Source organism: Macrobrachium nipponense, chromosome 7, assembly GCF_015104395.2.
Source record: "Macrobrachium nipponense isolate FS-2020 chromosome 7, ASM1510439v2, whole genome shotgun sequence".
In the NCBI taxonomy this organism is placed as follows: Eukaryota; Metazoa; Arthropoda; class Malacostraca; order Decapoda; family Palaemonidae; genus Macrobrachium; species Macrobrachium nipponense.
Window position 1 is genome coordinate 46,839,922 of NC_061109.1, and position 13,306 is coordinate 46,853,227.

Genomic DNA, 13,306 nt, shown 5'->3' on the forward strand with positions numbered 1-13,306 from the left:
ACCTGCCACTGATGAGCTGACTGATGTGACTTTAACAGGAAGTTGCGAGCTACAGCCCGCAACTTCTCCAATCTCTGATCCGACAGGAAAACTTTTGCCACTGACGTATCAATGACCATGCCCAGGTAGAGAATCCTTTGAGTGGGTAAGAGGTTCGACTTTTCCTGGTTGACTAATATGCCTAGGTCCAGACAGAACCGAAGTAGATGATCCCTGTCCTGCAGCAACTTTTCCCTGGAAACTGCCAAGACTAACCAATCATTGAGGTCCCTCAGCAAATGGATACCCTGAGCAAGGGCCCAACTTGACACGAGAGAGAAGACCCTTTTGAACGCATGGGATGAACAGGGATTTATGCATCCCTTAAGTCTATCGACAGCATGAAGTCGCCTTCCCTAACGGCTGCCAACACCGAACGCGGGGTCTCCATCTTGAACTGTGTCTTCCTGATGAAGTGATTCAAGGTGGGTAAGTCAATCACAAGCCTCCATCCTCCCGACGCCTTGGGCACCAAGAAGATGACTGTAAAACCCTGTGGACGGATGCACTACTTCCTCTATCGCATCCTTGTCCAGCATTTTCTGCACTTCCTCCCGAAGAGCAAAGAACTTCAAAGAATCTGGAAGATATGCCTTCATGAGCTGCGGCTTGTCCGACAGAGGAGGAGGGAAGTCGAATGGTAGCAGGTATCCCACCCGAAGGACATCTACCACCCACTTCTCCGCCCCATAACTCTGCCACTTGGCCCAATGGCCAGCCAGACATCCCCCCACCCATGGCGCAGGAGAGGGAGAGGCGCCTAACCTACCGACTGAGGCGCTCTCAGGCTGTTGCTAGTGGAGTAACTATCCGTCATCTTTTCTGGGTCTCTGCTATTGTTTCCCTCCATTACATCTTTGACCTGAGGTTCAAGGAGTCACGTCTGAGGAGCTCCTTTGTCTCCTACTGTATAACGTCACAAACAGCCAATTCCAGCTTTGTTGGCTATTGTTTTGTCTCTAAGGGGTTTGCTTTATTTGGGTGCCCCTTATCCTTGGTCCAATGGCCAATCACTGAGCTATTGTGATCTCCCATCAAAGTGCTCCAATTTATCTTCATTAATGATTATCTTTTGCCATAGTAATGGCCTGCTTTCACTGAGCCTTCCTTTTCCTAAGTTAACTCCCTGCCATTCCTCCACCCACCAACAGTTTTCTTCTGCAGGTTGGACTTTGCCCTAACATTTAGGCAGTATGAGTTTTTTTTGGAACAGTTTCATTTTTTTAGTTTTCTGTAAAAGAAAACTACTGAGATGGCTTTGTCTGTCCATGCCCATTTCTTCTGTCCATCCTCAGAGCTTAAAAACTACTGAGGCTAAAGGGCTACAAACTGGTGAGTTGATCATTCACCCTCCAATCATCAAATATACCAAATTGCAGGCCCCTAACATCAGTAGTTTTAATTTTATTTGAGGTTAAAGTTAGCTATGATTATGCTTCTGAGATTACACGACTAAACAGCTAGTCCCAAAACAGCTAGTTCCAAAATAGCTGGTCTAAAAGAGCTAATTCCAAAAAAGCTAACATACCAAAATAGCTAATGTACCAAAATAGTTAGTCCAAAATAGCTAGTGCACAAAAAGGCGAGGTTTAAAAAAGTTAAAAATGTTATATACTTTATTAAAAATTCATAAAACATTAAAAAGAAATTCGTATGTGGCAACACCAATATCAAAACTTATACAGTAAGGGATTAGTTAGAACATTATAAATATATTTAATCAGTATTTAACAATATAACTAATGCCACATAAGAATTCAAATGTTGCAATTTCTTTATTTTTGAGTCTTTGTTTTAATGTCCAAATTCTTCCATTAATTTCTTTGGTTTTTATGCTTGTAGTCTCCCTTTCGTTGATAAATAAGCAAACAACTTAGTTCTTTGCATAGTTTCTTCCTGCTGAATGCCTCTGAAAAAACACCATAAGGAAGGGTGTGGGGCATCATGTAGGGTCTGAATTGCTCTGTGCCATCCTTCAAGCTTGTTTGTGGTTCTCGGTAAACCATCTGTTGACCTTTGTTCAACGCTCCAAATCACTGATGAAAATAAAGGCAGCTTTCTTCTTCCTACTGTTCTTTGGGGCCTTCTAATTATTTATTTTCAAAATAACAGTATAATTCTTCCATTTCTTGCTCCATTTGAAGATGTCCTAGTGTGTCCAGCAATTCTTCAAATACTTCTGCTGTTTCATCTGGGGGTAGGAATGCCAATGCAGCAAGCAATTTACAATAAAGACGAGAGTTAGCATCAGTTACATAAGTAGTTGTTAGACCTATACTTTGAATTTTCCTCCACATTGCCTGTGAAAGATGGAAGAAACATCCTTGAATCTCCAAACTTTCAAAGGCATATTTGAAAGCATCCATAATTGGTTTCTCAAAATCCGTGGTAATTGTGCTTGACTGTAAGTCTGGGCGCTTTTGTTTCAAGATACTAAAGGCTGTTTTATAAGTTTCCTTTGTTTTATTTGTCAGCAAAATATAGACACATGCAAATATATATTCACTTTCAATTGCATGGATCGTGTATAGTTGATAGAATAATTGTGGAACCATTTTGAATGTCCCATCACACATCCAGTATGCAGCAGTTGCAAGTATGTCTAGCATAGTTTAGTTTGCGAATATTTGTATTTCATGGGAATCACTTTCATCATAACTGAAAAGTTTTCTGTAACACTCCCAATAGTAATTGTTTTAAAATCTAAAAGTGAATTCGGTTTGGGAAAGTAGCCTTTCATTTTTTGCCTTTTACGGTGATTGCATTTCGTAAGTCCTTTTCTTTTCAGTATGCAAGATGAAGTTTCACAATCAATATTTTGTATAAAGTTAGCAATGACTCTACGTGGTGGTGCAGTTGAGCCAGAAGCTTGTTCTCTTAGCATACTTAAGGCATTCTCAGCTTTTTCCTGTGGTATATTGGGTGCATGTGAATGCTTTTGGCCTAAAACTACATCACTATTATCACTATAATCAACTGCAGTTGTAGTAGTTCCTTTACAGCCTTTGCTGACGCATCTCCAATTTTGCGTTTCGTTGGAATTGGCTCTTTTGGAACTAGCTATTTTGGGAATAGCTGTTTTGATTTTCACCCGCTTCTGACAATGTGACAACACAGGGCACCATGGGCAGCTGAGAGCTTCATAGTCCGTGGCTCATAGAGCATCACACGGAGAGATTATGATAGAGATCGTGCCTTCTAACTCAAGGGGAGGTTTTGTCACTTCTGCCACTGGCAGCCAAGGCCTAGAATTTCCTGGAGACTTGACTGGATCCAGGCACATGGCTTCCTCCATGGAACAGACCTATGAGACCTTATGCTTGCTTGTCCTCTTATAAGATAAACATTGAAAAGAATCAAGTGCTAACACCACAAAATACCAAATTCAGCACATTAAATAGCTCATGTCATTAGGGTGATGAAAACTAACATAAATACACATAACTTACCTGTACCAGATCCTTTCGTCCAACAGCAGCTGCAGCATCCCTGTTTTTTGTACATGACTGAACAATGTCACTATCATCTAATCTGAAATATAATGAGTAATACTTATAAAGAACCAGTACCATGGATGTCTAAAATTTGAGTGATTTAATTACTTTAATAATAATAACAATAACAACAAAGGCTGCAGAAGGAAGTGTACAGGCACAAAAGACCAACTCCTGATAGACAAAATGGCAATGAAGAATAGTAAGAGAAGGAAAACCAACTTAAGCATGGCATGGACTGATTACAAAAAAGCCTTAGACATGATACCACACACATGGCTAATAGAATGCCTGAAAATACATAGGGCACAGAAAAGCTGATGCAGAGGAAAACACCATCAGCTTCCTAAAAAACAGAATGCACAACTGGAAACAGTACTTACAAACTCTGGGATAAGAGTAGGATTTTTCAAGGTGACTCATTGTCCCCATTACATACTCTTCATAATAACCATGTTTCCCATGAAAAAAGTATTGCAGAATATGGATGCTGGGTACTAACTCAAGAATGGAGGTAACAGACTTAACCATCTGATGTTCATGGATGACAAAGTTGTATGGCAAGAGCATCAAAGAAACAGATATCCTAATCCAGACTGTAAGGACTGTACCTGGGGACATCAGGATAGAGTTTGGAACAGAAAAATGTGCCTTGGTTAACATACTAAAAGGCAAAGTGACAAGGACTGAAGGGATAAAGCTACTAGGTAGATGGGAATGGCATCAAAAACAGATGAGACAGGATACAAATAGCTGGGTTTGTTTGTTTTGTTTGTATGGTGTTTTTACACTGCATGGAACCAGTGGTTATTCAGCAATGGGACCAACGGCTTTATGTGACATCTGAACCACATCGTGAGTGAACTTCTATCACCAGAAATACACATCTCTGACCCCTCAATAGAATGCCCTGGAATTGAAATCACGGCCACTGGGGTGGCAGGCCAAGACCAAACACAAATAGTTGGTAATAAAGAAAGAAAGAATATAAAACACCAAGAGATGAAGGACAAGATCAGGAAAAAATATATGCAAAGATTTAAAGCGATACTCAAGTCAAAACTCAACACCGGAAATAGGATGGATGGATGGATGGATGTATGAGTTTTAGGGCAAAAGCCCAGGCACTGGGGCCAAAGAAGCCATTCAGCGCCGTAATGGAGATTAAATAAATTACACTTAATGAATGAGTTAATAACAGTGTATGAAGAAAATGGTTCATATATAAATTACCAATATGAGAAATGAAATGAATTCAATGAAGAAAGAAAATGAATGAAGAAAATGCTTAATAAATAAATATATATATATCTATGATGTGATAGCTAAAAAATAATTAAATGTTATTAAAAATATTTATAGACTTTAAAAAGGAGATGAGAGCAGAAATATCTGCTTCATCTCCCAAAATATCACAAAGGGATTTACCCCTAAGATATCTCTCTCTCTGGTTAAAATATCTGGGGCAAGCAACCAGAATGTGCTCCACTGTTAGCATCTCGCCACCGCAAGCACACTCTGGGAGGCTGCCCCCTTCTAAAATAAACTGATGGTCAAATAGTGTGCCCAATCCTCAGTCTGCTTAAAACTATTTCTGTTCGCCTATCAGACTGGAAAGACGAAGGCCACGGCAATATATTATTTCTAATATTTCTGTACTTTCTATTATTGGCAAGATGAGAAGTCCATCTTTCTTGCCATTTGCTTAAAATATAAGACCTAAAAGGACCTTTTAGATCTGTATGAGGCACTTTACTAAAGGCTGTTTCTGAGGAGACACTAGCAGCTTTCGCTTCCCTATCTGCCATCTCGTTTCCGCAAATCCCCACATGTGAAGGGACCCAACAGAAAGAGACAGATTTACGCAAATAATACAAATGGAGGAGCGATTCCTGAACTTTTTGAACTAACGGATGGAAGCTATTGAATTTTTTAATAGCTTCTAAAGTGCTTTTCGAATCAGAGTAAATGACAAAATTAGTGTCGCTACTTTGAACAACTATATCCAAGGCAGAGACTATGGCTGTTAATTCTGCTGTGAATATGGATGCAAAGTCAGGTAGTTTAGCTGTATATGCTGTATCACCAAGGATAACTGCACAGCCAAACACCACTATCTGACTTTGATCCATCCGTATATAATTTTTAGTACATTAGTATGGACAGTTTCGTGCTCCAAGAATTTTCCCCTAATCTCTTCCTCAGGACAGTCTTTTTTGTTAAAAGCTTTTTTGCACACGGATGCTTCTGGAATAAGCCATGGAGGATACACAGGATGTTTTACTTCCCCATGACTTTCTGGGATTTAAGATTATTACCCCTAACATCTTCATTTAGTCTAACTTGGAATGGTCTAGAGGCTCTTATACCAGAAAAGACCCGTGAGTCTGCTTCCCTCAGCACCTGGAAAGAGGGATTTTTGGGAGCACTTTTATTCTAGCCATGTACCTTAATCCTAGTTCTTGCCTTCTCAAATCAAGGGAAGTTGGTTAGTATCAACATATATGCTTTCAACAGGCGAAGTTCTAAAAGTCCCTGAGCATATTCTCAGCCCCATATTGTGTACAACATCTAGTTCCTTCAGCCTGGTTTGACAAGCTGAGGAATAAATCTGACAGCCATAGTCTAGCTTGGACCTACACAACGAGTCATATAGTCTCAGCAGGGATTTTTTATCAGCTCCCCAACTAAATACCAGAAACAACCTTTAAAATATTCAGAGATTGTTTAACCTTAATCTTTAAGGAGTTTATGTGGTCTGGGACCCATGTCAATTTCTGGTCAATGGTCATTCCCAAAAATTTCACTTCATTTTCATAAGGAATGATAGATCCTTTTAAACTGAGTGTGGGAACCTCTTCCACACGCTGGCACCTAGTAAATCTTGCAGAAACTGTTTTAGAGGAGGAGAATTTAAAGCCATTCTCATCAGCCCACTTTGTAATGGCATTAACAGACCTTTGCAGATGTTTACATACTGACAAGGCATCATATCCTGCAGTATATTGCAAGGTCATCAACAAAAAGTGAGCATTTAACAGGTGATGATATTTGTTGGACTATACTGTTTATTGCCACTGAAAAAAGTGTTACGCTTAAAACGCTTCCTTGTGGAACACCCTCCTCCTGCACAAAAGGTTGGGAGAGAGTGTTGCCCACTCTAACCTTAAAGAATCTCTCTGTTAAAAAGGAATATACAAATTTAATCATTCTTCCACATATGCCCATCTTGTGCAATTGTTTTATGATGCCAATCCTCCAAGTAGTGTCATATGCTTTCTCAAGGTCGAAAAATACGCCGATAGTCTGACATCGTTTGGCAAATCCTTGCTGGATTTGATTGGTCAGCCTCAGCAAGGGATCAAGGGTGGAACGATTTTTCCTGAAACCAAATTGAAATGGAGATATTAGTCCTTTTGCTTCCAAGTGCCAAACTAATCTGGTGTTTATCATTTTTTCCATCAGCTTACACACACAGCTGGTAAGAGCTATTGGTCTATAGCTGGTGGCTTGGGAAGCGTCTTTATTAGGCTTTTTTCTGGGCTCAGCTCGTGTCGGCCTATGAAAGTATCCTTAATATCATTCTTTCTAGGCAAAATTAATCTAAAACAAATTTACCAAGTGAAAAACAAAACTTCTAAGAAAATGGTCAGTAAAACTGACATCGCTCACTCTATAAAAGAAGTGTCGGTATGAGAATAGGGGCGAGTGGGATCACTACCACGAGTCATTCACCATTTAGACCTTCCAATCTAAAATCCCCACTAGAGAGAGCTGATACTAACGGGTGATGCGGCCGCTACTACTACTACTAGGGACGCCACGGACAGCAGCGCCCCTAGCGGTCATCCTTAATTATTAGACGGTACACGTTGTACGCTTTTTTCTTTCGTGCCGTGTTATCTTTGGATTTATCTCCTTATTCACCATGGAACGTGCTGCCATCGCATCGGCTAAGTTAAGTGCCTCATAAGTAGTATTTTACCGTATTTTAGTCTTCCAGGGACCAGTATTTTCCTTCTAATAGGTCATATACAGTTTCCCGGTCGACTCGTGGCGGCGCCATGCCGCCTCATGTTAAGAATTCCCGGTCTTCCATACTGGGACTTCCTTTACTTATGGGCTTACTATATCACGTTCATCGTTTTTTACATCGCCTTTATAGCTAGGTCAGCCCTTTTACCATTTCTCTTAGTTTGGTATTTAGGGCTATTCTGTGTTTCTGGCCCAGCATCCCGGCTCTTGCTCTTCATCGGCTATCGCTGGCTCCGAGTAGTCAACTGTTCCTCGGAACAGTTTGCCTCCTCCTGGGCTTTTTTTTCTTTTACTAAAAAGTGTCTTTTCCACCTTTTACGATGTAATTTGAGTTTTATTTAGGGTGTTAGGCTAGCCTAGGTGCATGTCCCATGTGTTGGTACAGTCTGGTTCACGTGGCCCTCCCACGGTTGTGTTGCTATCGCGGCTTAGGCCACTTGCGGTCACGTGTTCCATAGCACCTTACCCTTCCCCTTCCCTCCCTACCAGGTATAGGGAGGGTGGGGGGACCCCTTGGTTACCATGACAACCTCAGTAGCCTTCCTCCCTCTTTCTCTGAGGAGGCCAGGGGTTCCTCCCAGCTGGGGTATAGGGCGACCACTTGCCTCGGGTACCGGGTCAACCGGAGCGGGGTAGTTGTTGGGACGGGGAGGAGTAGGCCACCCCCCCCCTCTCTCTCTCCCGCCGCGTCCACGCCGGAAACCCCCCCCCATTGCTCAGTCCCACCTTTCCCCCACTGTACCATTTGTAAAAGGGCCTTGTTGGACCCTCTGCAAGGTGATGTTTAACAAACATTAAAGGATCACAAAATTTTATTTCAAAGATTGATGGAGAAGGCCATAATGATGGCATTGGACAAGACAGCAGTAACTGAACCCTGAGTAAAACGTTTTCATATAGCCATAGACCACTCAATATACATCCCATTTGGGTGAAATGCATCTGCATGTAACCCCAAAAAACATAATAAAACTTTGAAAATTTTAACCATGATATTACAGAAGGGAGAGCAAAATCAAATCCCTTATCAAAAAAAACTTTCTGAAACTTAAAGTTTTTTGAATTATAACTACAGTACTATATAATTATATGTAGCGGGCGGGGTGGTCACTACTAGTGGTCTATTGCTTGCCTACTATATCCTGCCTTTTTCCCGCTACCGGAGGAGAGCTTGCTTCTTACCCAGGCACTCTTCTAGTAGACGGGGAAAAGATTTATATATATATGTCGTTATAAATATAAAGATATACCCTAATTTTACGGTGAATTTTAGTATTATCTAACTGTGTGTATACCATCTCCGTCGTTCTCCGTCGTGGTTTCATAGCTCACCACCACACCTGGTTGGATTTTTTCTCTTGTCTCCGGCGTAGCCTTAGACAACTCCAACCACCTTGTTACCACACGTATTATGGCGGGGCTCTGGTTTAATCTAACTTTCACGCTCCGGCATGCAGCGGAGCAATTGTTAGGCTGTAAGTGTTCTCCTGATACTTATGTATCTTTCCACTTACAGGCTACCAACTGTCAGGTCCTAGGGTGTAGTAATGGCGACGCTGATACGACCCCATGCGCCCACGATGGAGTGCAGGACTCACGCCCCGTGTGCCACGACCCACAACGCCTATGATCGTCTGGCACCCCGAAGCCTGCACCATCTGCTATGACCTTGTCAGTCAGCTGGTGGGGGGGTAAGTCGATTTTAGACTTCTTTATCGTATTACTAATAACACTTAGTCATAAGCTTGTTAAACCCCGTCCCCGCCACTAGAAGCTTCATTTCGCCTTCTCTTTCAGGCTGCCGCCGTGAAGGAAGTCGCCCTAGCAACCCTGAAGGCTTGGGTGGGCGGCTGGGCGGGAAGAACGCTGCCAAGGGCCAGCCGTACATCTTGGATTAAGAAGCTGGCCGTTCAGATCTTCCCCGGCGGCAAATCAACAGGCTATGTTGATCCTATCTCAGCAGCCCCTCTCATCGCCTCCATACAACAAGAGGTGCAGCAGTCGTTCGGGTCCGTGGCCACGCACGAGCCGGTCCCAGACGTCGCAACTTTGGACATCTGAATACGAAAAAAAAACCTATGGCGGTAGGGGCGGAGGATTTGTTGGTTGAGGTAGGTGTGTCGGGCGCCCAAGGTCTTGGCCTTGGGCGCTCCTGGATCTTCTCCTGTCCCTTTCTACTGCTTCTTTTCAAGGCTTTACGGGATCTGAGATCCCTGCCCGCTCTCCCTTCCGCTCTCTCTGTACCCCCAAAGGTGAAGGGACAGAGAGAACAGAAGACCCTCCATAAGACGACTTCTAAGAAGTCGTCGTCGTCTTCTTCAGTAAAGAAGTCTTCGACTTCCTATGCTGACGCGGTGAAGGCTAAGCCGAGCTCTTCGTACTCCAAGAGCTCTAGAAGCAAGGCTTCTAAGGAGAAGGCTCGCACTCCAGCTGAGCCAATGCCTTCTCCGGCCTCCACCGCATCCACTCCAGCAACGCCGGTTGGAGTAGCGGGACCGAGCGCCTTTCCTTTGATCCCACCTGCCTTCTCAGCAGTGGTGATGCAAACAGGTAGGAGAGATGGTAGGCTCGCAGGTCTCCGCCCTCGGAACCAAGTTTGAACAGATGTTTGCGCAGCTGTCAAACACCCTTAGTCAGTCGGGCCAGTCCATCCAAGATCTCTCTAACAGAGTTAGAGAGAATGAGGACCGAGTAGCTGGGCTTTCTCAGGCTCCTCATCCAGTCTCCCCAGTAGCAGGTGCTGGCATTCTCCAGCTACCTCCTTATGAGTCGCTACCAGCCTTCTCCATGGATAACCCATGGAGAGTGGCCGCTTACGCTCCATTCAAGGACGGTATGATCTCTGTCCGGAGTGTGGAACTCGAAGGATTGAGGACTTCGAGTTATCCTCCGGGATTGACTCAGCCTTTCATTGGATATGCTAGGCTGACCGTGGCGGCCCTCACTAGGGGAGGACAAGATTTCCCGGACAAAAGTGCTATATGTAGAGAGCACGCTCAGCGGAATGGGTTCACTGCCTGGAGGACTGGGAGTGTACCAACACTAAGCTCCAGGCTTTCAAGAGTCCTTTCACTATTTTTGCGACGGAGGAGGAGGCTTCTCTTCCGTTCGCTACCAAAATAGTGGAAGCGACTCTTCAGGCAGTCCTCAAGGATGAGCCCATGCCACAGCTGAGGGAAGCGGATTCTACTTCTCCGCTCTTTCCAGCCTTCGGAGAATTGTGGGAGAACTTGCCTGCCACATTCACGCTTGGTAAGCTTAAAAACCAGACTGCGCAATGGACCAGTTTGGCGAAAAGCTTCCCAAGGCTGCCTGATACCTTGATCCAGGCAGAGTTCGATGCTCGAACTAGGTTTGGGAGATCCCTCAAACTCCTTAATTATCACTGAGATGGCGGCACTATCGTATGGCACAGAACCACTATTTAAGATTCTGGCCAAATCTCAGCTCCAAACAGTTCAGACGGATGCTTTCGACTTCTTCCAAGCTAGGAGGAACTGCCGAAAGCACGTTCTGCAGGAGTGCACTATTAGGCACGAACCTAATAGACTCCTGGCTTCCAGCATGTGGGGGGGGGGACCTCTTCCCAGAGTCTGCTGTGAATGAGGTACACCATGAGGCTGCTAGGCTCAACCAGAGCCTTAGAGCTAGGTGGGGCATCTCCTCTAAGAGGAAACAAGAATCCGCCCCTGCTGCTGGTAAGAAACTCAAGAAGTCTGGTAAAAGGTTCCAACCTTACCAGAAACATCAGCAGCAACAGCAGTTCGTTCAGGCCGTCCCAGTTACCCAACAGGGACAACCATCAACCTCAAAACAGGCCCAACCCATCCTCCTGTTGTCTCGTCAGTCGCAACCCTCGACCTCCTACGCAGTCTCGCCGGCCTTCAACCCTATGTATGAAGGTCAGGCTACCCTCCCCTTTAATAGGCTGTCGAGAGGTTAGCAGAGCGAGAGGCCACTTTCGCCAGCGTGGCACAGAAGAGCGACAAGGGGAAGGCAGTTCAGAGGAGGGCGTGGAGGTCAACCCGCCCAACAACAGTGAGGCTCCCAGGTAGGAGGGAGGCTGTTCTCTTCCGTCACAGGTGGGGGTTCAGCAATTGGGCACAGAGCATCGTGTCCAAGGGATTGGGTTGGAGTTGGATCAAAGATCCCCCTCCAATCAAATCATTTTATCAGGAACCATCAAAGGAATTGACAGATTACGCGAGGGAACTCCTTCAGAAAGGAGCTATTGCGAGAGTCAAGCATCTAAAATTTCAAGGTCGCTTATTCAGCGTGCCAAAGAAAGGCTCAACAAAAGAAGGGTAATCTTAGACTTGTCAAGGCTAAACTCTTTCATTCGTTGCGACAAGTTCAAAATGCTTACCATTTTGCAAGTAAGGACCTTACTTCCCCGTGGAGCCGTCACATGCTCCATCGATCTTACAGACGCATACTATCATATCCCTATAGCCAGACACTTCCGCCCATTCCTAGGCTTCAAACTAGGAAATCAGACATTCTCATTCAAAGTGATGCCCTTCGTCTGAATGTAGCCCCCGGGTATTCACGAAAATAGCAGAAGTGGTGTTTCAACAATTGAGAACTCAAGGGATAATGGTAGCAGCATACCTCGACGATTGGTTGATCTGGGCACCAACAGTCGAGGAATGTCTCAAAGCCACAAAAAAGGTAGTTCAATTTCTGGAAACATCTGGGGTTCCAGATAAAACAAGACGAAATCCAGACTTACTCCAGAGCTCGTTTTCAGTGGCTAGGAATCCAATGGGATTTGTCTTCCCACAATCTGTCAATTCCGGTGGTCAAACGGAAAGAAATAGCCAAGTCTGTGAAACAATTTCTCAAATGCAAACAGACATCAAGGAGAAACCAGGAAAGAATCCTAGGTTCTCTTCAGTTTGCCTCAGTGACAGACATCCTCCTGAAGCAAGGCTGAAAGATATAAACCGAGTTTGGCGATCGAGAGCAAACGCCAAATCTCGAGACAAGTTGTCAGTAATTCCACAGATCCTTCGCAATCAGCTTCGTCCATGGACAAAGGTGAAGAACCTGGCCAAACTAGTACCCTTCAATTTCCCCTTCCAGTGCTACCCATTCACACGGATGCCTCCCTGTCCGGGTGGGGGGATATTTCTCAATTCAAACAAGTTCAGGGGACTTGGTCAGTTCAGTTCCGCCAGCTCCACATAAACGTCTTGGGAAGCAATGGCAGTATTTTCTTACCCTGCCCAAGAGACTTCTTCCCCGAAAAAGTCTCATCTAAGACTAGTTTTTGGACCAGTGCAGTGGTAGTTCATTGCATCAACAGAGGGGGTCCAAATCCAAACATGTGAACCATGTCATGATAGCCATCTTTGCACTAGCAGACAAACACAAATGGCATCTGTCCGCCACTCACCTGGCGGGGGTAAGAAAATGTGATAGCAGACGCTTTGTCCCGGTCGGTCCCTCTGGAATCAGAAGGTGGTCCCTGGACGACAGGTCATTACCAGGTGGATATGCCGGATAGTCCCAGGTTTCCTCCAGTGAATCTTCTTTTGAAAGTCTTGAGCAAGCTGAGGACTTTCAAGGGACTAGTAGCTCTGATTGCTCCAGACTGGCCCAAGAGCAACTGGTATCCTCTGCTTCTAGAACTGGGTCTCCGACCTCAACGGATTCCCATCCCAGCTGTCGCAATCAGTACAAATGAGGACTGTGTTCGCTTCCTCGGAATTCTTCAGACCCTAACTTTATGGACT

General features: G+C 44.3%; 1 protein-coding gene across 5 annotated transcripts in view; it reads right to left on the reverse strand.

Annotated features, from left to right (window-relative positions):
- The window catches only part of LOC135217454 (GATOR2 complex protein WDR59-like), a gene marked incomplete in the record, with an annotated part of 356,363 nt that overhangs the window by 147,192 nt on the left and 195,865 nt on the right, over nt 1–13,306 (reverse strand). For all 5 annotated transcript variants that reach the window (XM_064253332.1, XM_064253330.1, XM_064253331.1 and 2 more), the window contains 1 exon segment: nt 3,489–3,570. In XM_064253332.1, coding sequence (XP_064109402.1) covers nt 3,489–3,570 — 82 coding nt within the window.